The sequence below is a fragment of the Lepidochelys kempii genome, chromosome 10 (assembly GCF_965140265.1).
Source record: "Lepidochelys kempii isolate rLepKem1 chromosome 10, rLepKem1.hap2, whole genome shotgun sequence".
Taxonomy (NCBI): Eukaryota; Metazoa; Chordata; order Testudines; family Cheloniidae; genus Lepidochelys; species Lepidochelys kempii.
In genome coordinates, this window is record NC_133265.1 from 13,556,716 (window position 1) to 13,582,072 (window position 25,357).

The 25,357-nt window shown below is 41.0% G+C and overlaps 1 protein-coding gene across 1 annotated transcript in view; it reads left to right on the top strand.

Moving 5' to 3' along the window:
* ADAP1 (ArfGAP with dual PH domains 1) overlaps positions 1–25,357 on the top strand; it is a 103,232-nt gene that overhangs the window by 28,983 nt on the left and 48,892 nt on the right. The window contains exon 4 of the mRNA XM_073362062.1: positions 4,789–4,871. Within this exon, the coding sequence (XP_073218163.1) occupies positions 4,789–4,871 (83 nt within the window). The remainder of the gene's footprint in view (positions 1–4,788; positions 4,872–25,357) is intronic.

Consider the following 25,357-nt stretch of genomic DNA (forward strand, 5'->3'; position numbering starts at 1 on the left):
AAAATTGTTTGTGAAACGTGTCTGCTTTCTGTGGAAACTTTTTGTCAAAAAACCGCAGCACCTGAAAACCAAACCTTTCAATTCAGAAAGGACATTTCCCAAATCACAAGGCTTTGTTTTGGCTTGATTCAACATTGAACTACATCCTCATGAGCTACCACAGTGCTACATGGGAATCATAGTTTGTGTGCCTTATGTCCCTATTCTCCTATGTGGGCTAGATTTTCTGGCTGAACTACATCTCCCATGATGCCTCAGAGCCAGGTGACTTCCATGATGCAAGATAGGAGACTTTGGGGCATCATAGAAGATGTAGTCCAACCAGGGAGCCTGGCAGTAAGGGAGACTGGGAGCATAAGGTACTCTAATTACACCTCCCATGAAGCACTGTGGCGGTGCAGGCAGATACAGTTTGTCAGACTGCTCCAAAATGGAATGTTCTGTTTGGATTGACCCAATATTTCATTTCAGTGTTTCCCAACCAAAACTTTACGTTTTCAGCCAAAAGGTTTTGGACTTTCAACAATAAGCCTAAATGTTCCATGGAATTTTTTTATTATTATTTTTTTTGGATGAAAATGAATTTTTTTCATCAATATTTTTCAAGGGGAAAATACCCTATTCTCCAGCCAGCTCTTTATTGGACACTCCTAGTGTTTTTGCTTTATATTTTCAATGGAAAATGGCTTTGAAGCAGTGAGGAAGGGAGGAAGACATCTGCTTCTTTCCTATTAATTTCACCTCCATAAATATATTTTTCCTGTGATGTGGTATTTTTTAAAACATTATTAGACAGAGACTTGTCCTGAATCTGTGCCAGCTACTTGCTTCATTTTAAATGGCATCTGACTCAGAACTAAAATGACTCAACTGACTCCATCTGGAACCTTTGCTGCTGTCCCTTTGACCTGAAACCATCTACTTTGTCAATGGCACATTCTCATTTCCAAAAGCAAACAAGTAAAAAAAAAAAATTGAGATTTCGATTTCTCAAGCACAATGCCATCTGACCCTTTCTTTGACCTCTCGCTCTGCCATCTCTTTCATTCAAATGGGAGTTTTCCATTTATTTTAGTGGTAGCATATTCAAGACCTGTTCTATTTTCTTCTCCTCCATTAAATTTTGCTCTCATTTTGATTTTTTATTTCAGTTTGCTCTTGTGTTAATTACAGAACAAAGAGCCCACTACCATCCTTCTAGTCATTTGCCAGGAATGACACATTCCCTGTATCTAACAGTCTGACAGACTTTAGGTGGGCTGTAAGTTTTGGATCAGATTGCAAAAGCTGTGTATCTTCTAAGTTTTGAAATAGAAATTGGATCATTCCTAGAAATATCAACCTCATTACAGGGCCCACTGGTCACTATAAACCTAATAAATGGCAGCCATTATTTCTGCTTAGAGAAGTCCTATTCATGTTAATGGGAGTTTTCCATATTTGGTTCTCTATTTGGCATGTATTGTCTGTCCCAGCTTCTTTAATTCTTTACTTCTTTACCCTTCAGTTCAGTTTATGTAGAGCCTACATCATGGTAAATACAGCTAAAATCAAACATGCAGAAATAAGTTTACAGCACATATGTAGAGCAGCCCCAAGGGTTCATTAAAGTGAAACGTGGATCTGATCCAAAGTCCAGTGCAAACGGTGGAAGGACTGCCATTGAAATCAGTGGGCTCTGTGTTCTGAAGCCTTCAATTAAGGCTTCATTGGTCCTAACCACTTACAACTCCTGCTCACACCAGCGCAGAAATCCAGCCCCTACTGAACTTAATAGGAATCTTGCCAGTGAGTTCAATGGGTCCAGGATTTCCTTGGGAGTTGCAAATGATTCAGACCTCTCAGGATCAGGCCTTAACAGCCAAATAAGCGTATAGAGTGCATCCTGCAACTGACCTGCTCATGCAGAGCCCTGATCAAACAGATCGGAGTCCCAGCATAATGGCTCATGAATTTGTGCACATCTGCAGGTGTGTGTAGAAACATAGATTCTTGAGCATTGCCAGTTTCATAGAAAATACAGAATTGTAGAAAAGTGTTTCCTAAGGCGTACGGATGACCTAAAATACCTGCTGTAGAATTTGCATTGTACAGTAAGGGGATGTGTTTCAAACTTGTGTACGTGAACCTAAATCCATATTTAAGCACCTACATAAGAAGCCTGACTTTCAGAAGTACGAAGCGGGTGCAGCTCCTATTGAAATTAGCAGACTCCATTGAAGTTAATGTGGGTGCTCTGAATTTTCCTCCCCAAGGTAAATTCTGACTAGTGTTGTTTGAAAAGTTTCAAAGATTCAGTTCTGATCAGCTTCTCAAATGTTCAGCTGTGGACATGACCATATCTGAATTTGATGGTTTTCGTTGATCCCTCAGTGTCTCTCTAAGCTGTGCCACAGGTACCAGCCCTCATCCCCAAAAGAGTAGCAGGTGTGGAGGTTTTAGTTTGGCTGAGGAGATATTGGCCTTCTGCAACAGCCAAACTGAAGAAAATAGTAGGATAGTAAAATTTAAACGTATTTGTGATTACGTCGCGTAATAGGTCTGTAGCTTCCTAGATGGACATAGCCCTTTACAAACATAAGAAGACAAGATCTGTGCCGCTCTGTAGAGTTTACAGCCTGGATTACAGCTACAAACCTAACAATTAAGGATCAGATATGAAAATAAGACGAAAAGGGATTTGGAGGCAAAGGGGGAAAGGCAGATCCAATACATTTATATTGTAGTAATGCCTAGAGTTCACAACTGAGATTGGGCCCAGTTGGCCTATTCGCTGTGTGTACACACCGGGTATGTCTACACAGCATGTGAAGGTGTAGTGGTAGCGCAGTTAGGCATGCTCATGCTAGCCTAAATTTGGGTAGCCTGGGTAACAGCAGTAGCGTAGACATGGTGACATGGGCTTTGGTATGGGCCAGCCCCCGGAGTACATAGCCAAGCTCCCTGGCAGGCTTGAACTCAGGTGGCTAGCCCATGCCACCCTGTCGACACTGCTGTTGTTACCTGTGCTTGCTAGATTAAAGATAGCATGGATGTGCCGACCCATGCTCCAGTGACACCTTCATTTGTGGTGTAGACACACCCATAGCGAGAGTCAGTTCCTGCCCCGAAAAGTTTATAATCTAAGTAGATAAAACAGACAATGGATGGGAGAAAAGAAATATCACTATCCCCACATTTACAGACCAGGAAATGATTATACGTACTGATATGGATGAATATTCTCTTGTAAATTTGATTAAGTTTTTTGCTGCAGCTAGAAATGATTTTTTTATGATGAATTTTGTATTCATTTTCATAAGGAAACAAATACAAAAGCTAAATGAATTACAGCTTGTAGGTGCTACCCAAATACTGCACATTTCACAGGCTATCCAATCAAATAATGCAATCACGCAACTTTACAACTTGTCAAAGTTGCAAGGCCAGACCATACAGAATCAGGCAATATTACACAGACATAATACATTAAGGTTGGGGTAACAATAAAAGAAAAAGACATACACAAAGAGGCAAAAAACGAAAGGAAGGAACAAGTGGATGGGAAGAGGGAGGGGAAAAGGCAGAGAGGTCAGATGCAATGGAAGTCTGATATCATTTGAGCTATCTCAGCATTCTGTATCCAAATATATCAATTTAAAAAAAATTAACACTTTTTTTCTCCTCTGAAGCATTTTTTGAGAATGAGGAAGTTATGCCAAGCAGATACTGTGTTTAATTTTCATAAAAGCATGAATACATATGTTATCCTTCCATGAACACATTATTTATTTGGTCACACAGATATGATGGGGTTGAAGTGCCATGAGTTTTGCAAATGATGAGCAAATCTAACCCAATACTAGGTCATTGCTGAGTGATACTCTTGCTGAGATCAGTATAACCTACTTCTAAATGTGCCCACAAAGAAACAAACTTGGAGTAACACCTGGTGCTCTTAAGATTGTAGGTCAATAGACAATTAGGAACAATTAAAACAGTCTTGAGGCTACAGCAAATTCCAGGCCAAATACCCTCATTAATGCTAGCAGTGACTTTTTTATTTTAATTTATTTGTAATCTTTGATCTAAATGTTTTTCTGAAAATAAAGATCTTGTGTGCAGTATAAATGACACCAGTTTCCTTTCTGGAGATTTCAGTTGGAAATGTAGGGCATTTAATAATAGACGGATGGTTTTCTACAAAGTTTTCTGCTATGCGCTTCGAGTTCAGCTCTTTTACACTGAGGAGTACCGTCTCATCCTGATGCACAGAGATCTCTTTGCATAGGCTCCAGGCATTGAGAAGAGACGATACCTCTCAATCTTTAATTGCTGAAAAGTCAACCATTTAAATGCATTGTCATTGGCATGCCTGATTTCTGCTCTATACCAGCAGCGTTGAGACAATCTTCTCCTTTTGTTCCTGGACTGATCCCCCTAGTTAAAGAATTCAATCCGACAAAAGTATTTCCTGGCCTAGCATTCCAAATTGAAATGAAATAATATTTGAAATTACTCTTATGTTAAGAAGGACATCTTGCACTGAGGCTAGATGCTGAGTTACTCTGCTAATTTTTGCATATACATTTTTAAAAGTTCCATTAGAATTGTGGGCACAAGAATCAACTTGTGGTCTAACTGACAAACAGAGGAAACCCAAGCCAAGCCAATGACTCCGGCTCATGTACAGTTTAATTTTTGGAGGGCTTTCAACTTGCACTCACATTTCCATTGAAGAATTAATGATCATAAATTATTTTTTAGCTTATTCTGGACTATGTCTCCTTTTCTGTGTTTTTTTTTCAGACTGCTACGAGAACAGTGGATCAGAGCCAAATATGAAAGAAAAGAATTCATTTACACTGAGAAGCAAGAGCCTTATTCTGCAGGTAGTGAAAGAAATTCTCAGCAGATGATTTTTGCTGTGTACAAAAGCATCCATTTACTTTCCATGGTCTCCTTTTCTATAACATTGAAAAATTACAGCTCCCTAGACAGGAGGGGAAAGTGCAACTCCTTGGGAAAAGACTCCCCTTGGGGTTGGGTCGAGACTTCAGAGTCCGATTCAAAGCCCGATGAAATCAATGGAGGGGTCATTACATTGACTTCAGTGGGCTTTGGGCCATACATGTGACCAACAAATAAAGTACAAATAGGATACTTTCTGGTTGCTGGGTGTGCTAATAGGAATTAAAATATAGGTCACTACTTGGTAAGGATATGACCAGGAAGAGTTTTCCTTTGGGAATGATGAAGTGGGGTTATTAACTCATTTGGTTTGTTGTGATGTCTTTGTAGATAAGTGTTTGGGGGCAATATTTTTAAATTGTTTTTCATGCAAGGTGACTGTATGTGTATGTGTGTGTGTGTGTACCCACAGGTACCTGCTCTTGTGGTTAGGGTCAAAAATTCAGCCAACGTTTAAGTGCCATTAATGCAAGTTGACTGTTGTTTTTAACAAAAGAAATAGGGGGTTTATTCTTTAGAATTATCACAATGATAGCTAAGCCATCTGATTTGATTCAGAAGTCGTGGGATCCACCCCACCTCCCCATTAACTTCAGGCCAGGAGGTTATTACTTATGTATATAGGGACTGATCCTTCTCCCATTGCAGTCAATGGTAAAACACCCATTGTCTTCAGTGGAGCAGGGTCAAGCCCATGGCATAACAAGTGTACCGTTGAAAAGGCTTTCCATGCAGCCATTGAAGTCCCTCCTCCAAATAGTTCCAATCAACGCATGCAATACAATACAGCGAGGAACTGTGGAGTTTGTAGATAGATTGACTTGTGGAGCAGATGGATCTTCAGAAGAATTTGTTGGGGATCTTTTTAAGTGGAAGTATGGGATTTGGCGAACATTACTTTTGAGGCTGTTGTGGGTGACGTGAAAGGAGACATAAAATTGGCTGGTTTCCTGTTCTTTTCTTTTCATCAGATGAAGGTGGCATTGAATTTATTCTGTATTTATACTGTACTTTTTTTTTTTTTTTTACACCAGCTATGTGCATGGATGGCGCCGGAATAATTATATTAACAAGGACCATGTTAGTGACGAAAAGGTTAAACTATTAATTTCATGCTGCTTCTGGAGCCTAATAATAAGCAGGTAGCACCTGCGGTTTGCTGCTAATAGAGCTACAATTAAAATCTGACCTCATGTATACCCAGCTTATGTTCAAAGAATTTCTGCTATGCCATTTTATGGTTATATGTCACTATATGTAATGTACATATTAGTGTGAGAGAGAGAGTGTGTGTGTGTGTCTATAAAAGTGGTGTATTTCAGATTTTCAAAGCTGCCTAGCAGATTTATATACAGTCCGTTAATTTTAATGGATGGGGAAGGGTGTATGTATATATATTTATATATATAAATCCCCTAGACAGCTTTGAAAAATATAAACTAAGATATGTACAATACACACCCACAGAGTAACACTTTACTATCCACGGAATATTAATCTTTAGTGTTAAGGCACTTTAATTACATGCCTAACTTCAAACACATGAGTAATTCCACTAACTTCCATAAAATGACTGGTGTTTAAAGTTAAGCGTAAGAAAGAAAACATAAGAATGGCCATACTGGGTCAGACCAAATGTCCATCGAACCTAGTATCCTGTCTACCGACAGTGGCCAATGCCAGGTGCCCCAGAGGGAGTGAACCTAACAGGTAATGATCTAGTGATCTCTCTCCTGCCATCCATCTCCACCCTCTGACAAACAGAGGCTAGGGACACCATTCCTTACCAATCCTGGCTAATAGCCATTAATGGACTTAACCTCCGTGAATGTATCCAGTTCTCTTTTAAACCCTGTTATAGTCCTAGCCTTCACAACCTCCTCAGGCAAGGAGTTCCACAGGTTGACTGTGCACTGAGTGAAGAAGAACTTCCTTTTATTTGTGTTAAACCTGCTACCCATTAATTTCATTTGGTGGCCCCTAGTTCTTATATTATAGGAACAAGTAAATAACTTTTCCTCATTCACTTTCTCCACACTACTCATGATTTTATATACCTCTATCATATCTCCCCTTAGTCTCATCTTTTCCAAGCTGAAAGCATGTCCTAAGCATGTGCTTAAGTGCTATGCTTTGGATTGGGGCCTAAGTGTTTTGAGAGTTCTAAATAGATATTGTAGCAAGGACTCAAACAGGAGTTAATTTTAGCTGCATATTTTACAGGCGTTGTCTGATAACTTCATTAGTCAGGAAAAGCTATGCATTGTTTAAGCACATATTGATGCACTCTGGGTTTTTTTGCTTTTTTAAAAAGTCTTCATGAAAAATTAAATAGAGAGCAAAATAGAACAATGAGACATTTTTAAATGAACATCACAACCATTTCTGTCAGTCTCTGGACAAAGGAATGCAACTACATGCATATGCATTGCTTTATGTTTTTAGCTTGTCTTTTTTTGTGGGGGAGGAGGGGAAAAGAATTTGTCACAGTTAAGACCTGACACAGGGCCCATGTATATTAGTTACAAATGTAATCTAGAAATATTAGCCAAGATCTGCAGCTATGGCCAATGAATGCACAATACAAATCAGCCATGGGGTTGCAAAAAAGCTTGTTAGATACATTACTGTCCCTCAGACCTAGGCCTGCTGCATGCCAGTTTGGTCATGTGGCACAAGTTAGAGCAGCCTAAGAGCTGCTCTAATTTACACTGCCTGCAAATGGCTCCAAGATCAACTACCGTTTGTCAAGACCGAGGAAAATCCTGACTGGAGATGGCTGAAACTTGGAATCTTCAGTTCACTGGAAATTTCAAAATTTATTCTTGATCCAAATCAGAGTGAATTTTCAAAATTTCCCATGAATCAGAATTTCCAAAAGATTTGAGTTCCAAAATTTCATTTTAATGTGTTCCTTGTTATATTTATAATTTTTACATTATTTCATAACATGGCAGTACTAGTAGTGTCTAATATGTGCTGCTGACTTGTCATAATATGATGTAATACTTGAAATAGTCTTTTTATTTATTAGTTGTCAATCATTAAAGGCAGTTGCTGCTTAGTACACATTGAAATATTTCATCTTGTTTTTCTAGATCAAAGTTTCTACTGTCCCTATTCCTATGAAACAGTTTGACGCTTTGTGTCAACGACTCAACAGAAGCCACAAATTATGCGCTGCTGCTCCTGACGTGTTCATGAAATAATGTAAAAGTAATTTGAAACTGATAAAAACCCATCCAATAAAATTATGAAGCAAAATTTTGGAGTTCTGAAATGAAATTTCATTTCAGTATTCATGAACATTTGTCCAGAGGAAAAAGCTTTTCGTTTGAGAATATTTATTCCCATGGGACTGTTCTTTGAAATCAGCGCAGTTTCTGAAATGATTTGATTTTGAAGAAAATGACATTTTTCATCGAAAAAAAACAGTTTCAGTGCAACACTTCCAACCAGCCCTAGTCCTGACCACACTGCATGCTCCGGCCATTCCCCTCCCACCAAATGCCAGAGTGACGTGGCTTACGAACCACAACACCAGTTTGGTCAATTCCCCATATGCTGGAATTAGCAGTATGTGGCTGGTGGCCCCATGCTTATGGCTTCTTTGCACTGCAGGAACACATCAGGGGATCTGGGCCGCTGGTGTTCATTAATGACCTCATATACAAAAGGTATCTTATATCACAACCATCTCACTGGAGTGTGCATTTTCCCTCTTTTGTCTTCCATGTGAAGTTATGTTTTCCCCCTTAACACTATGTTTGACTATTTTTCTCACCATTCTGAATTCCCTGGAGAGGCGCTAGATTGCCAGTTTCCAAGTACGAAACATTTTGCTACTAATAGAGACATCAAGATCCATTTCCTGGTGTTCGCTGGAAGATTTAATTCCATCTTCCAATCCCAGGGGCAATTTTGTGCTCTAATATCTTTGCGATAATTGCATATAAAATAGGAGAATGCTTTTCTTTCAGTAGCTCCAAGCGAGGTCCTTTTCCAGCCAGTCTAATAACGAGAAGTATTTTTTTGAAGCCCTCATCAGAAATTCAGCTTCCTCTGTTTCCGAACAGCCTTTGGGGAGAGATTGTCTAGAGTCTGTAAATGCCAAACAAAAACTACTGCAGCCTGACTGACAGTCACAGCTTAAAGGAGTCTCGGGACTGGAATGTCAGATGTTGCAAGTCAGGACTGAGGTGCACAGGGAAGCAGGAACAGAGTCTGCCAGGAGGATGTGAGTAAACCCTACAGCTGCCAGAGAGCAAGAGGAGGAAGGACTCAGGGCTGTGCAGGGAATATAAGGTTCCATCGCTGCTCCCATAGAGGTTTTGCAGAGCCCCTGAGCCAGCTGTCGTTGGGTCCCTTTGCTAGGTTAGTCTGCCTGGGGGGATAGGAGTGGTGAGGTGGGGGGGGAGAATTCACTCTTACAGCCAGAGTAAGATGGGACTTGCACTGCTGCTCTGATTTCATACCCCAAGTGCCATCAGAGCACGTCCCCACCCATCTTACCCCCCCCTCCCCCGAAGGGTCTGCAGGTTTCAGAAATCAACATCCAGTGTACCTAGTTTAATGTTTATTAAAATAAATCCTTCTTTCTGCAGGTGTAAGGCCTCATGGTGTTCCCAGCTACATCCATATCTTTCCGCTCCCAGGCTTCGATTCTCCCCCGCCACACACGCACACCACACTCGGATGGTTTCATTGCTTCAGAAGAACCATCGTTAATGGGTATATGAGCCCCATAGATTGTAGAGTGAGGAGTCAGTTCAAGTTCAGATGGCGCAGGAAGATTAGCAAAACAGCAATTAAATGCTTCAGTGATCTGCTATGGATACTTAACTGAGTTATACCTTTGATCTGCGGGAGCTGTTTAATTTCAAATGTAGTATTAGAGCTAAATAATTTGTTCACCCTCACCAAATTTTGAGGCAAAGAACTATTTGCATCTCAGTAATTTAGATTAATGCTGAAAGTTTGCATTCCTCTGGCAATTGAAACATTCGTTGCACAGTGACATATAATGATACTAGTTTTAAAGTGTCTCATATCATTGTGTGTGGTTCAGCCTGGCTTAGTTCCTTTTGATAAACGAGCTGATTAAATTACTGTCAGTCTACAGATCGTTATTCCCTTTAACTCAGTTTAATGGAGCATGAGCTCTGAATTTGTTTGGAACTCAGATGGAGATAATCCCAAACAAAGTATAGGGAAGATCTGGAACCAGAAGTCATCAGATAGGATTTCACTTTTCGTTCAATCATTTTGAAAAACGTAACGTTTTCCCTTGGAATATCATAGTTAGCTGTCAGCATTTAGGGGAACATTTTCAAAAGAGCCTTAATCCCACTGAAAGCCAAGTCACTTAGGTGCTTTTGAAAGTGTTACCCGTAATCAGCTGCATGTATATTTGTGACCAAGGAGAAGTATGGTGAGAGGAGGGAAGGGGTGCCAGCTTCAGGATTAAAAGTATTACAATAGTTTGAAGTGATGAAGGTTGCAGCACTTGGTGCGTGCTGGGCAGAGAGCAGGAGAACAGTGTGGATGTATGGCTTGGAGTTGGTGATGGATACAAATGGGAAAAGTTAACTGATCTGAAAATGACCAGCATTCCAACTGTCCCTTTTATTGTCCCTGGGTTCCCGAATAAATCACTGCCTGGCCAGTGCTGTTTGTATGCTGTGTTACTGTACATGCTGAACCCTAGGACAGGTAAAGGGGATACTCTGGAGGATGCATGTGTAGCTCGTCTTTGTACTTGCTTTAACATAAGAAAACAAGAAGGGAGAGCTGGTGATTCCTCTCTTCAGTGGGTAGTAAGTCACTTGATCCTTGCAAGGAGAAATGACTTGACTTCACTGTTAGGATCTTTAAAGCATCCATTCAAAGGCTTGATATAGTGAGTGCTCTCTCTGAGAGGGCTAATCTGTGTCTTGGGGAGCTAACAGAACTGCCTCTGTATATGTGTATGCCAAGGAAGGCAGGAACATCTCTCTTTCTCAGCTCTGCCTGTTAACCAGTGTTAGGATTTAGGAGTCCAGCACATTAATGGGATCCCTGCCTGTAACGTACACTGTACTTTCACCTGTACAGGCAAATGCAACCAACCCTATGCACATCAGTAATTTTATTTAACAATTTTTTCCTATACCCGTAGGATCAAACAAAATGAATCTATTGTCTAACTAAACACTTTCCCCAGCCAACTAGAATGAAATGATTGACGGCAACTAAACCAGCTTTAAATGTTCCCTCCAGCTTTCACTCTTGCTTCCCTTGTCCTTCTCCTATTGCCCTTCTCTGGTGGGAGCAGCCATCCTTCGCTTCCCTCCCCACCTCCTCCTGTTTCATCATCATCATGCATCTTATATAGGCTGAGATTTTTCAAAGATGCCTAAAGGTCAGGTGCCTAACTCCCTTTTGCTGTGGAGATCACAACTGATGCAGTAGAGATGTTCTGTTTGGGGATTATAGTCACTAGCTTTCATCTGTTTTGGCAAGATTTAAAATCGTCTTAATCTTGGTGGCTGACACGGCAGTGCTGCCTTATAGGACAAGAGGCGATGTTGTCAGGAGTCAAGGCTGGTTGGTGCTAAAGCCGCTTATTCTCCGTGGGATTTATTTTGCCTTGCGATCGCTCTGCAGGAGATGGCATTATAGATGCTCCAGAATGTTGTAGCCTGGAACATGATAAACTGAGAGGGGCAGATAAACAGATGAAGCATCTATGGGACAGAATGTATATATAACGTATTGCTAGGAAAAAAAAAAAACGAGCCCTCGTTGCATTCCAGTGTGTAAAATGGAAGGCTGATTTTAGAAGGCTCCAGTTAGCCAGGCCCTTGAAACTTACCCCTGATTATCTTCTGGCCTGCACTAAACCATTCATGTCAGGGCTGTCAATGTGTTGCTACTAAGGTAATGCCCTAAGGCTGAGGTCCTGCTGCGGTGTGAGATGTTGTGAAGCTTCACAACGTTGCGCTGAGTGTAAGAAGCATTGCATAGTTCTGTCCATGCCTGTGCTTAAATCCTATTGATCTTGTTGTGAGTTACACATATTACAAAAACCATGCCTGGATAGTACAGTTGTAGCCCCAAACACTGCTGTGTTCCTGTTGTGAGCTGTACTGTTATGAACCATTGCTGTAGACCACTGGAGCACTGTCACGGAAGTGTATTCATAGCACCACTAGGTGAGAACTGTGGGCAGTCAGGGCACAATTGTGTATTAGCTGCACTGGGGGTTGAAGAAAGCTGTAGGGGCTGAGTGGAAATGGCGTGGGGGGGGGGGTAGGAGGGGTTGGTGTAGTACCATCTCCGCTTCTCTCTACATCCTTTGTAAACTTGACCAAAGGAGTGGATGTGCCGAAGGGAAGGAGGGAGCGGGGCAGAACCCATAGCACTCTGTCTCCTCCCCAGCTGGCTGCAGCTGGGGTAACCCAGAGCAGTCCTGGGGCGTCCCCAGCCTCGCCTATGCTAGCTGTAAACTCAGCACAGCTTAGGACAGAACTCCCAAGTATTTTGTCTGCCAAAGTGATGCTGGTGTAGAATGTAGATGAGAGATCTTCTGCCATCTGCTGATGTAAATGTGGTTGGGCAAAATTAGTGAATACAAATACCTTGCATCATATTTGTATGTGGCAGGTAACGGGTAGCAAGGACACGACACTTCTGGTGTTTGTGTGTGTGGGTAAAACAATCTCTGTGGAGAGTGGGAGAGGAAGGATTTCCCAGTGGTCACAGCTCTAGCCTGGCCCTTGATCGACAACCAGTTCCCTGCTCCATCACGGACTTCCTGTGTGACCTGAGACCGTCCCTTAGTCTCTCCGTGCCTTAGTTCCCCCTCTGTAACATGGTGATAATAACACTGCCCTGCCTCACAATTAAGTATATTAAAGCCTGAGAGCTGCTATTGAAGACTGGGGTATCATAGAGTGAGTGACAACAAGGAGAGGGGAACATTTTAAATGTTACATACCCTATTACCATCCAAAGGCATATGCTTAGTAATTGGATCACATACTGCTCTCTGTTAAACTGGTGTAAATGCCGAGTAGCTTCACTGACTTGCACTGGTGTGAGAGAGAGAAGGATCTGGCTCATTGTTCTTAAAGGGTCAGCGTTCCGGGTATAGGAAGGAGAAATCCCATTGGTGAGCTACAGACACAGGAGAAATATGGACTGCTCAACAGTTTACCTGGTGTAGAGTTTTGTTATTTAATAACATCATCAACACAATTCAAGAAAGTGACTTGTGTGTTTCAAATCAGAGGGTGCAAGTGCTTTTAAATACAACACAAACTGACAGTAAAACAGCTTCGTCTAATGAAAAGTTCAGCCTTCTGCAATTTTACTGTGGAATTTAATGTAGTGCTGTTTGTTTGTTTTTTTAATCCTATAAATCACGTTGTTGTTAATTCCAATACCCCCTTTACCAGGTTACAGAAGAACAATCAATGATAGGAGAGGATTTAGTGGCAGGAGAGGTGGATAATTGCGCTGCTCCCAAACCTGTGTGCTGGCGTGAAATCGCTCTAACAGAATAAGAAACCTGTGGGCTTCCCTTAATCACTCCCTTCATTGTTACTAAGGATCCATAATGAGACAGTTTGATTTCAACAAGCTTCAATCCAGACGCTGAATTGTCACAATCATTTGCCAGGGAAGGCGTGTAACGATCAGTGTCCATCTTTATGTAGAAGTCACCTTTCATTACTAATAAGCCACCTTGAATCATGGCAGGCCAGATCCTCAGCTAGTGTAAATCCAGGTAGCACCCTTAAAATCTATGGGGCTGCTTGGATTTATGGCAGCAGAGGATCTGAAATGGGATCTTTAAGGTGGAAGCCAGAGCAGGTGGATGTGCATGTGACTAAACACATAGAGGATGCTATATCATATTATATAATGTGGAGGAGGTGTTTATAGCATGGGCCAATTTTTCCTCTATTCAAGCCTATTGAAGGCAATGAGTGGGTGGAATTGAAGGCAGTGTTTAGCTTCATATATGCATGCACTTCCATTACACTTTTCCCAAATGTTATATAAAATAATAGCGTATAAGTCAGTCCATATTTTGGCTATATGAATACAAAATTAATGTAGAATTTTGGAAATATTACAACACCCCAAAATACCAGCAAAATCTCTTACTCTGTACTGGAAATATTATCTGTTTTCTGCCCCAAAAGATTTTCATGTGACTTGGGAAATGTAGCTGGAATTCTTTCCCATCTGCACTTGAATTTGAAGGAGCCTTTGGTGGAAAGGAAATAGAGAAAATGCCTGAGACATAAATACACTCCTCTTGGCTATGAGAAAGATGCTCTTATTAGCTCTGTCTGACCTGCTGAGACCCGGTGCAGTTTATTTTGGGCCTGATCAGACAAAGTGGTGAGGAGCACAGCAGCTAAACCCCAATTATTTTAGCCGCCAGACCTCATCCTCTGTCTCGGACCTGAGTGCCACTAACTAGTGAAAGAGCAAAGTGTCTGAGCAACACATTGTCTCTAACCCACTGCAGCCTTGTATGTTTGTTATATTACACACAGCCTCAAAACCGAAGCTCCTCTCTCCTCCTCCTAGCTTCTCAAGCTGTATGTGAAGGCTGACCTGAAGCAAAAGAACAAACAAGCCCAAGTGATAATCTAACAAGGGCAAATCTTACTACTCATCAGACACAGCCCATAACACAGGATGAGCTATTTAACCAACCAGTGCAAAGAAAATAAAGCACAATCTGGGAGGCACAAAGTCATTTGTCTAAATGTGAATGCCCAGGGTTCTTAAGCAAATGCGAATGCAAAGGGAGCTTGCAATGATATCCAAACCAGCACCATCCGTCTTGGCAATGCAAAGGTTTGTGCAGTACAGTGCGAAAAACATGCATAATGCCTCACTCTTACAATTGTCCCTAAAGCCCAGCAGCAGAAACGTTAGAGTAAGAAACATGGTAATTGATGAGGGAGGTAGATAAAGAGATGAGAGTTGTTGGTAAGAGCCAGTGTCAGTGTGTGGAGTTAGATGTTGGCTGTGGGTGGGAGAGAAGAGCTGGTTGTGAGCTGTGATTTTAAAAAAGGATGAGGAAGCAGAGAGAGGACAGAGGTGGAAAGACTGTTAGAGCTCCTACTGCAGGTAGGTAGGACTGGAAAAGGAGGACTGAGATGAGGCTAGAAGTAGAGTACGATGGTCATTTTTGAATGACATTTTTTCACTGGACAATGCCAGTTGTTCAAAACTGAACCTGTTCACAGGAAAAGGCAGTTTTGACAAATTTCTCATTTCAAAAAATGTTTCAAAATTGTCAAAACATCCCTTTTCAACATTCCTTTTTCAAAGTGAAAAAATTCTCTCTTAGGGGTTGAAATAATTTCATTTTGAAACTTAGGTTTTAATTTATAGTATTAAAAAAAGACAGAGGAGAAAAATGTAAAAGCTCAAAATCAAAAGGAGACATTTTGAAATTATCGAAATGAAACATTGTGCTTAATCCAATCTACAATAATTTTAGAAGTTTTGGTGAGTGAAAATTTTTGACTTTTTGGGTTGGGGGAAAAATTCAAAATCTCAAATCACAAAATCAAATCACAATGCAGGGAAAACATTTCCTGCCCGCCTCTAGGTAGAAGATGGGGGCAGACTGGGGCTGTCTCTCCAGATGAACTTTACAAGTACAGGACATAGTAGGCAAGAAAGTAATCAGAATAATGGAACTTTAAGGATTATGACGCAGCTGTTTCCAGGAATGCTGGGATTTGTGCCCAACTTGTCAGTGACATACAGCATGCATTTTTAGCCCTGGTGGTTTCATGAAATTGTCACTGGACTGATCACTAGTCATAAAGAACAGGCCATGCTTTCAGCACAAGGGGTAACACCATCAGGCAGCAGAGTTTCTAGTTGGAATTGATGTCCAGAGGGGTAAGGGGGTGGCTGCAGAATAGGCTACTTAAGTCAGTGATGTTCTTGGGTGGAAGAGCTCTGCTCAGGACTGAAAGCTGCAAGCTGAGATGAAGGGTGTGTTGTCATACAGTGAGCAAGCTTTTAGATTGCAACCCACAGGAGAAAAGTAGTGAGAGAGAGGAAAATCCATTCCCCAGCTAGGGAGATATTGAATAGAGAAGAGAGAACACCGAGGTTAGAGGGAAAGAATTTTCGCCAATGTCTTTTGTTCTCTCTCACTCTGCTTCCCTACAATATAGTCTATGTATACTTGGCTACAGTTCCTTTGGCAGGAGAGAGGAGGGTCAAAGCAAAAGAGAAAATGATGCTTAGGGAAAGGTCTTTGTGGAAGAGACTGCTGCAAAGTCTCAATTTTGGACCCTCGAACAGTGTCAAGCGTAGAAACCATTTGTTCATTCTCGTTTCTGCAGTAGATGCTGGAAGTAGCAAATTGTTCCATACCACCATACATTGGCTGTGAGGAAGGTGCACCAATACAGCTGAGATTTATGTCCGAAAGCATGCTAGCTTCGTGCACAAGATCTTGAACAATTGCTTGTGAAACAACTCTATTTGCAGCAGCAAAGGAGTGTGCTGTTCACAGGGGAAAGTGTTTAGCGGTTAGTGCTCAGAATTAGCATCCTGGGTTCTGGTCCTTAACCTCTCCCTGACTGGCTAGTGAGCCTGAGCAGCATGCTTGTGTGCCTGTAAGTCCAGTTTATCCATTTGGAGAGTCACACTTTCTCTCCCATGCACAAGTGTTGGTATGCAGAATTACTGTTTGTAAAGCACTGTCTGGGTTCTTACGATGAAAAGTGTTACATAGATAAGTGCAAAGAAATTGGTGATGGTATTTTCTGATTGGATCTAGCTCCCCTGCAGAAAGCTACACAAAAATAGCATCCATGTTGTAAGAAACTTTAGTCCCTCTTCTTACAATGTGTATGATAAACACCCATTTTTTCATGGTCTGTGTGTATATAAATCTCCTCACTGTATTTTCCACTTTATGCATCCGATGAAGTGAGCTGTAGCTCATGAAAGCTTATGCTCAGATAAATTGGTTAGTCTCTAAGGTGCCACAAGTACTCCTTTTCTTTTAGCCCCTTGGTTTTACCTATGAATGTGTATCCTGGCTTCAGTTTTCTTTCTATGTTTAATCAAAGATTTCCCTTTTCTGAATTTTTCTGCTAATATGATGCCTGAATGATATGCACTGAAGGGCTTGATTCCGTTTGTGGGGAACTCCTGCTTTTTGGGTGCAAGTATTTTCAGTGAAAGTGAAATATACAGGGGAGTAAAGAGTTGGTTGCATTAGTGGCTCTGTAATAGACAGGCAGCATTTCTAAAACTCTGATGGTTTATACTCGGACACTTTGGGGAGGGTGAGGTGACAAGGAAAAATACAGTATGGTTTCAAAAGGGAAATTTGCAAAGCATTGTGGGTAATGCTATTCTAATTAAGGCAATGGAGGTGGTAAGGTTATATATACACATACAACTTACTTATTTCAAAGCAATAAATTGTGACTATATGGTACCTGTGTATCCTGTCAAAGCTGGAAGAGAAACCACATGCACAAGTCTAATTTTTCTCAAGGCTATGCAGAGAGGCACAGCTGTTACTCCAATAAGCTGACGCTTCTCTGACTTAGACAACAGCTGCATCATGGTGATAGGAGTCAAGAAGTGTGTCAGGAGTTGCTATGTTAATTCAGTCAGGGCCTAGGCTTGCGTCTGTTGCTGTTGGTAGGGAGCAGTTCTTAGCATTGCTGTCCTCATGGCAAGACCGCTTTCCACCATAATGCATGTGCTTTGCAATCTTACTATAAAAGTGTTAAACTATAATACCCAGAGCATTTATAGCACCTTTCATCCAAGGATCTCAAAGTGCTTTATAGACATCAGTTAATTCACGAGGGCCTGATCTTCAAAGGTGATGAGCACCCACAACTCCAGCTGAAGCCAGTGGAAGCTGTGGTTACTCAACGTATCCAAAATCAGGCCTTAGCCTCACCTCGCCTCACCTCACCTGTTCCCATTTTACAGGTGGATAAATTGAGGCAGACAGACTGAACTTAAGTGGCTTGCCCAAGATTACTCAGTGAGCTAGGGATGAAGCGGGGGTTAAAATCCAGGGCTCCTGTCATCTAGTCCTTTGCTGTTGAGACTACACAACATTCTTTCCAGACCTTAATTTAGATCTTGATTCTTCTGTTCCTCTGTTTGTCGACAGCTGTTTATTCTGAATTGTGTACAACTTCCAGCATAAAGCATAAGGGATCATAAATAGTTCCTGCCCCTTGTGGCCTTTGGAGTAAAATGTTCCAAGCAGGAGATTGGAGCTTTTAGAAGTAAACGAATGGCAAGAGATGGACGTGGCCTGCCTCGTAAGAGCACATGTTTCTGTGAATGGCAATTCACAGCTGTAGTTAGACTTGTCTACAAGCCACCTCTAAAGTGCTGCTCAGAATATCAGTGACATTTCTGTTCCCCTCAAAATGCTCCCTAGTGGCAGGATGGCGCTTGTTAGTCTGGTATTTGCTGGGCTCTGCATCGGCCATAATGAAGTTTATGCAGCATCGTCACCCACTGTCTTTTTCGTACGGCATCTGCTCCAGACAGAGGTCCAGATTCTCAGCGTAGCGCCATTGAAGCCAGCAAGTAGAGTTAAGCTGGCTGACAATCTAGAGACCGAGACGTAGTCTCATCACTTGCAAAATGTGTTTTCACAACATCATCGTGGCAGCATTTGTCTGCACCTGCATTCCCTTGCACAGTCCCTAATGGTACATGATCAAATGGTGATTGGGAAACCCGAGTGGCTATGCTATATGTAGTTCAATAGGCTGCTTTGTGAAATGAAACCACCTACTCTCAAGGGGCTTGAAGAAGTGTGGATGTTATCTGCGGAGCATCTTTACTGTGGTCATTAAGCTAGATGTGTTAAACAACAGAGCCTGCTGCTCAGAAACTACACTCTTGCAGAACTGCCAGCAGCTGGAGAGGAGGCTCTTTTTAGCATGATTTCTGTTTGAATGCTGGCTGGTCCAAATCACATGAGCTATCTTACCTATTTTTTCCTAGAGGACAAACATAGCTTCACAAATATAGTCTGCCAAAATTGGCCTGTGGGGCCAGATCCTCAGCTGATGTAAATGGGAGCATCTCCGTCAACTTCAGTGAAGCTTTGCTGATTTACACCATACAGTTGCTGTGATTTCAGCTTCTCCTAGTAAGTTTATTATTATTGATACCGTGAAAGCACATAGAAGGCCCAGACCCATTGTGCTGGGCACTGTACAGAACACAAAGATGGTCCCTGCCCCAAAGTCTTACAATCTCAATACAAGACAAGAGAGCACAAGTGGACTTATTACAACACATGAGAAAGCAACATACAGCTATCCCATTAAGGACCCAGTTCAGCCAGGTACTTAAGCACATGCTTAACTTAAACATGTGAGCTGTCCCATTGACCTAGTGTACTGAAGCCATGCTGTGCCCCTTCTATAAAGCTGATATGAACACACATCACACTTCTTCTGAGCTTTTCTAATATATCAACATCGGTTTTTTTATGGTGGGGAGCAAACTATGGCCTTGCCAAGTCCAGGCTCTGGAGTAGTCCTTCTGGATAAAATATTTCCAGATTCAGGGCCTGATCCAGCTCCCACAGAAGTAAATAAAGTGACCTCTGTTGCATTCAGTGGACATTGGCTCAGACTTGTGATGCAGAGATCAGATGTTTGTCAAAGCAGAGAGAAGTATAACATCCACGGGTGGGAAATAGAAAAGACTAGGTCTGTCAAGCGATTAAAAAAATTAATTGTGCAATTAATCACAGGATTAAAAAAATTAATTGCGCAATTAATCGCACTGTTAAACAATAATAGAATACCATTTATTAAAATATTTTTGGATGTTTTCAAATATATTGATTTCAATTACAACACAGAATGCAAAGTGTACAGTGCTTACTTTATATTTTTGATTACAAATATTTGAACTGTAAAAAACAAAAGAAATAGTATATTTCAATTCAGTTAATACAAGTACTGTAGTGCAATCTCTTTATAATGAAAGTTGAACTTAGAAATGTAGAATTCTGTACAAAAAATAACTGAATTCAAAAATAAAACAACGTAAAACTTTAGAACCTACAAGTCCACTGGTTTCAGAGTAGCAGTCGTGTTAGTCTGTATCTGCAAAAAAACCAGGAGTACTTGTGGCACTTTAGAGACTAACAAATTTATTAGAGCATAAGCTTTTGTGGGGTACATCCCACTTCATCGGATGCATTGAATGGAACATATAGTAAGAAGATATACATATATACACACACACACACACACAGAGAAGGTGGAATTTGCCGTACGAACTGTAAGAGGCTAATTAATTAAGACGAACTATTATCAGTAGGAGAAAAAAACCTCTTGTAGTGATAATCAAGATGGCCCATTTAGACAAGAAGGTGTGAGGATACTTAACATGTGGAAATAGATTCAATATGTGTAATGACCCAGCCACTCCCAGTCTCTATTCAAACCCAAGTTAATGGTATCTAGTTTGCATATTAATTCAAGCTCAGCAGTTTCTCCTTGGAGTCTGTTTTTGAAGCTTTTCTGTTGCAGAATTTCCACTCTTAAGTCTTCTACTGAGTGGCCAGAGAGGTTGAAGTGTTCTCCTACCGGTTTTTGAGTATTATGATTCCTGGTGTGTGTGTGTGTGTGTATAAAATATATCTTCTTACTATATGTTCCATTCAATGCATCCAATGAAGTGGACCATAGCCCACGAAAGCTTATGCTCTAATAAATTGGTTAGTCTCTAAGGTGCCACAAGTCCTCCTGTTTTTTTTTTAGGAGTCCTACTTCAGCCAATCGCTCAGACAAACAAGTTTGGTTACAATTTGCAGCCCACGTCTTGTTTACAATGTCACCTGAAAGTGAGAAAAGGCGTTCGCATGGCACTGTTGTAGCCGGCATCGTAAGATATTTGTGTCAGATGCACTAAAGATTCATATGTCCCTTCATGCTTCAACCACCATTCCAGAAGACGTGCGTTCATGCTGATGATGGGTCCTGCTCGATAATGATCCAAAGCAGTGTGGACCGATGCATGTTCATTTTCATCATCTGAGTCAGATGCCACCAGCAGAAGGTTGATTTTCTTTTTTGATGGTTCGGGTTCTGTAGTTTCTGCATTGGAGTGTTGCTCTTTTAAGACATCTGAAAACATTCTCCACACCTTGTTCCTCTCAGATTTTGGATGGCAGTTCAGATTCTTAAACCTTGGGTTGAGTGCTGTATCTATCCTTAGAAATTTCACATTGGTACCTTCTTTACGTTTTGTCAAATCTGTTGTGAAAGTATTCTTAAAATGAACATCTGCTGGGTCATCATCATCTGAGACTGCTATAACATGAAATATATGGCAGAATGCAGGTAAAACAGAACAGGAGACATACAATTCTCCCTCAAGGAGTTCAGTCACAAATTTAATTAATGCATTATTTTTTTAACGAGCATCATCAGTATGAAAGCATGTCCCCTGGAATGGTGGCCGAAGCATGAAGGGGCATATGAATGTTTAGCAAATCTGGCATGTAAATGCCTTGCAACACCAGCTACAAAAGTGCCATGCAAACACTAGTTCTCACTTTCAGGTGACATTGTAAATAAGAAGCAGTCAACAGTATCTCCCGTAAATGTAAACAAACTTGTTTATCTTAGCAATTGGCTGAACAAGAAGTAGGACTGAGTGGACTTGAAGGCTTTAAAGTTTTTAATCATTTTGTTTTTGAGTGCAGTTATGTAACAAAAAAAGTGCAACTTACAAATGTAGATTTTCACAATAAAGAGATTGCACTACAGTACTTGGATGAGGTGAATTGAAAAATAGTATTTCTTTTATCATTTTTACAGTGAAAATATTTGTAATAAAATTAATATAAAAATAATATAAAAGAGCACTTTACACTTTGTATTCTGTGTTGTAATAGAAAATGTAGAAAAACATCCAAAAATATATAATACATTTCAGTTGGTATTCTATTGTTTAACAGTGCAATTAATCCCGATTTAATTTTTTTAATTTCAGTTAATTTTTTTTAGTTAATTATGTGAGTTAACTGCGATTAATCAACAGCCCTAGAAAAGACCTTAGGTGAAATCCAGATTCTACTGAAGTCAATGGGATTTTTTCTTTCTTACTCACAACATTGACAGTACCCGTTCTGCCTGCAATAAACCCCAACCATCCAAAACAATATAATAAAATGAAACTGAAACCCCTCCTCAAATAAATCAACCTAACTCCCTCCAAATGAAAGTAAATTAAGAAAATTAAAAAAATCAAAAAACTCTACCCCAAGCAGTGTTTTCACCCCAAAAAGGCAGACGGTCCAGAGACTCCACGTAGTCCAGTAGGGATTTATATGGAAGGTGCTCAGATACAATGTGAAAAACCCAGAGATACATGAAATTTCATCTGTATAGTCCATCCCTCTGCAAGGGCAGGATGAGTGAGGGCAAATCCCATGAGAGAAGGAAGACTTTCCCATCCCCAACGTCTCTAATCTTACGGTTTTTCATCTTCCGGGAGAACAAGAAAGAAGTTAGCAAGACCCTTAAATTTAAAAAAAAAAAAAAAAAAAAAGTTCAAACCATTTTTTGGCCTGTCTACGCTAGTGAGCTTACAGCAGCACAGTTGAACTGGTACAGCGACTCTGCTGTAAGATGCTCGTGTAGCTGCTCTATGCCAACAGGAGAGAGCTCTCCTGGTGACATAATGAAACCACCTCGACAAGCGGCGGTAGCCCTGTCGGCGGGAGAACTTCTCTCGCTGACATCACGCTGTGCACACTACCACTTATGCCAGCAAAACTTATGTCGCTCGGGGCGGGTGGGTTTTTTTTCACACCCCTGAGCAACATTTTGCTGACAGAAGTGGTAAACACCCATTTTTTCATGCTTTGTATGTATAAAAGGATCTTCTATACTTTCCACAGTATGCATCCGATGAAGTGAGCTGTAGCTCACGAAAGCTTATGCTCAAATAAATTGGTTAGTCTCTATGGTGCCACAAGGACTCCTTTTCTTTTTGCGAATACAGACTAACATGGGTGCTACTCTGAAACCTGTAGACATGGTGTAAGCCTAACATCAGACACAAAGCTATGGAAAAGTTGCAGCCTGCAAAGTGAAAAAAAGAACTACTCTCTGGCATCAGGGAAAGAAACATTATGTATGTGTAATGTGTACACGTGGGAGACTTAAAATGTGAGCAGGAAATGAAATGTGACATCCAGACTCAGCCAAAGAGATCCTTGACTTAATATTTTATGTGACCAGTGAAAATCATGAATAAATCCAACCCTAGATGTGCAATCTGAACACTGGAACTCCCAAGCCTCTGTAAAGTACTTGGGGAAAAGGGGGTGGGTTGGAAATTCTAGAGCAGACGCATCCAGGCCGGTATTTGCTTTTGCAGAGCGTCAAGTGTAAGGAGGTCTGTGAGAGGAGCTTGACACCTTTCTTCATGGGTAATGTGTGTGAAGTGAGCTGCTTTCATTTCTGAGCTCTGCCTTTCATCCTGTGGATCACTTAACAATAACGTTGTTAATGCTGGGGGTGGATAGGACTGGATGTGGTACAGCTGTGTGCATCTGGGACTTGACTCCATTAGGGAACACACAGTATCTGTCTCGTTATATGCGAGATCCTTTTGCATTTTTTTTTCTTCTCTCCAAAGAGTTCACAACAACTCCTTGTGGTTTAAAAAAAAGACCCTTGTTTCATGGCCCGGCTGTACGAGGCTGAGCAGAGCCCCTGTAGATCTGGCTGCCCTTTGTTTTAAAAGACAACAACAAACAAGGGAAAGGCTTACAGGAATATTAAATCCTGGAGCAGATCATGCGGCTAATGTGGCATGCTTTATAAAGCTGCTAGGAGCAATTTGTAATAAACCATAAATATATTTCTCCTCACTTAACAAAAGCCAATTTACTACATATGCATCAGTTTCCAAACCTCCAATACCTGCTTCTTCTTTTTGAGTAATGGGGAAGTAACTATATAGCAGTTGTCATAATTTTTACCTAAGTAGCCTCTTTCGTCCCGTGGTCATCAAAGGCTTGATCAAAAGCCCTGTGAGATCAGAGGAAAGAGCCTCATTGACGTCAATGGGCTTTGAATCAGGCCCCAAGTGTTTTGCAAACATGAAGTAGCATTAGACTGTAAGTGTCATAGCATACGTCGTAAGACTATATAAATATAATGTCAGACCATAAATATAATGTGAGCCTTTCGGGCCAGGGCTTTGTCCATCTTCCAACACTTCTGGTGCTGCATAAATAATGGATCTGATTCTCTGCTCACTCTGGTTTAGCATTGGTGTAACTCCATTGATTTCAGTAGAGTGACTCCTGATCTACACCACTGTAAATGAGAGGAGAATAAGGTCCAATACAGGAACAGCTGAATCACATACAGAACTTTCCTGAACCTGGCTCTTTTGTTTGGAAAATATAATTTTAAACACTGTTTTCCTGGATTTTTATCACTGGTTTTAAACTGTAAGACTGTCTGTCTGGAAAGTGGCTGTTCCTGTGTTTGGTTGTGGTTGTGCATTCTTAGCTTCCTTTATTAAAGATCCAAATAGTTAGTTAAGCCTCTTAAAAGAGCACAGGGCCAGACTATGTGTGTGTGGTATGTCACCACCTCCCAGGCAAGTTCTGGGCGGGACTGTGCCTAAAGAGGAACATTTCCACCAACAGTTGGCCAGCTTGCAGGTGAAGTGCACTCACTGTACATGGCCTGTGGATGTTGCAATGAGCTCCCCTCGGCATACCCCTCCGGTTCCACCAGCCAATGCAGCGAGAAGACGGAGCCATGGCGGAGAGTCGAAGGGAGCAGTCTCTGTAGCTCTCGGAGCACCGCCCCCATGCACAAATAATTTTTCCTCCAAGTTTGGATGACTTTAACTCCCTTCAATTCTCTTCCTCCTTGAACCTTTTTACGTTTTATTGTCTATCTTGAATGTGAATGTTATTTTCGGTGATATCGTGAGTTGGAGCTGATCTACACAACAACATAAAGCATGTCCAAGGTGCTAGTCTTGTGCACACAGCGCAAATCAAGGAGGGTAAGCCACTAGTCAGTGTGTAATTGTCGCCCTCAATGCCTGATTCTTGTGCAGCACAGTTAAGTCCCATCCCACTGCAGGTTTTGACTGAATTGTGATCAGATGTTGTTATAATTAGGGCTGGCCGAAACTATTTTTCAAGGGAAAATTGAGTTCTTGACTAAACAGACTTTTTTGTGAAAAGTGTCAGCTTTCCATGGAAAATTTTTATTATTATTTTTTATCAAAAAGCCAAACTCCTTCTAACTGAAATATTTTGATTTGGAAATGCTGCTGCAGTGCCTTATGGGAATACTAGTTTCGTTGTATTATGTCCTCA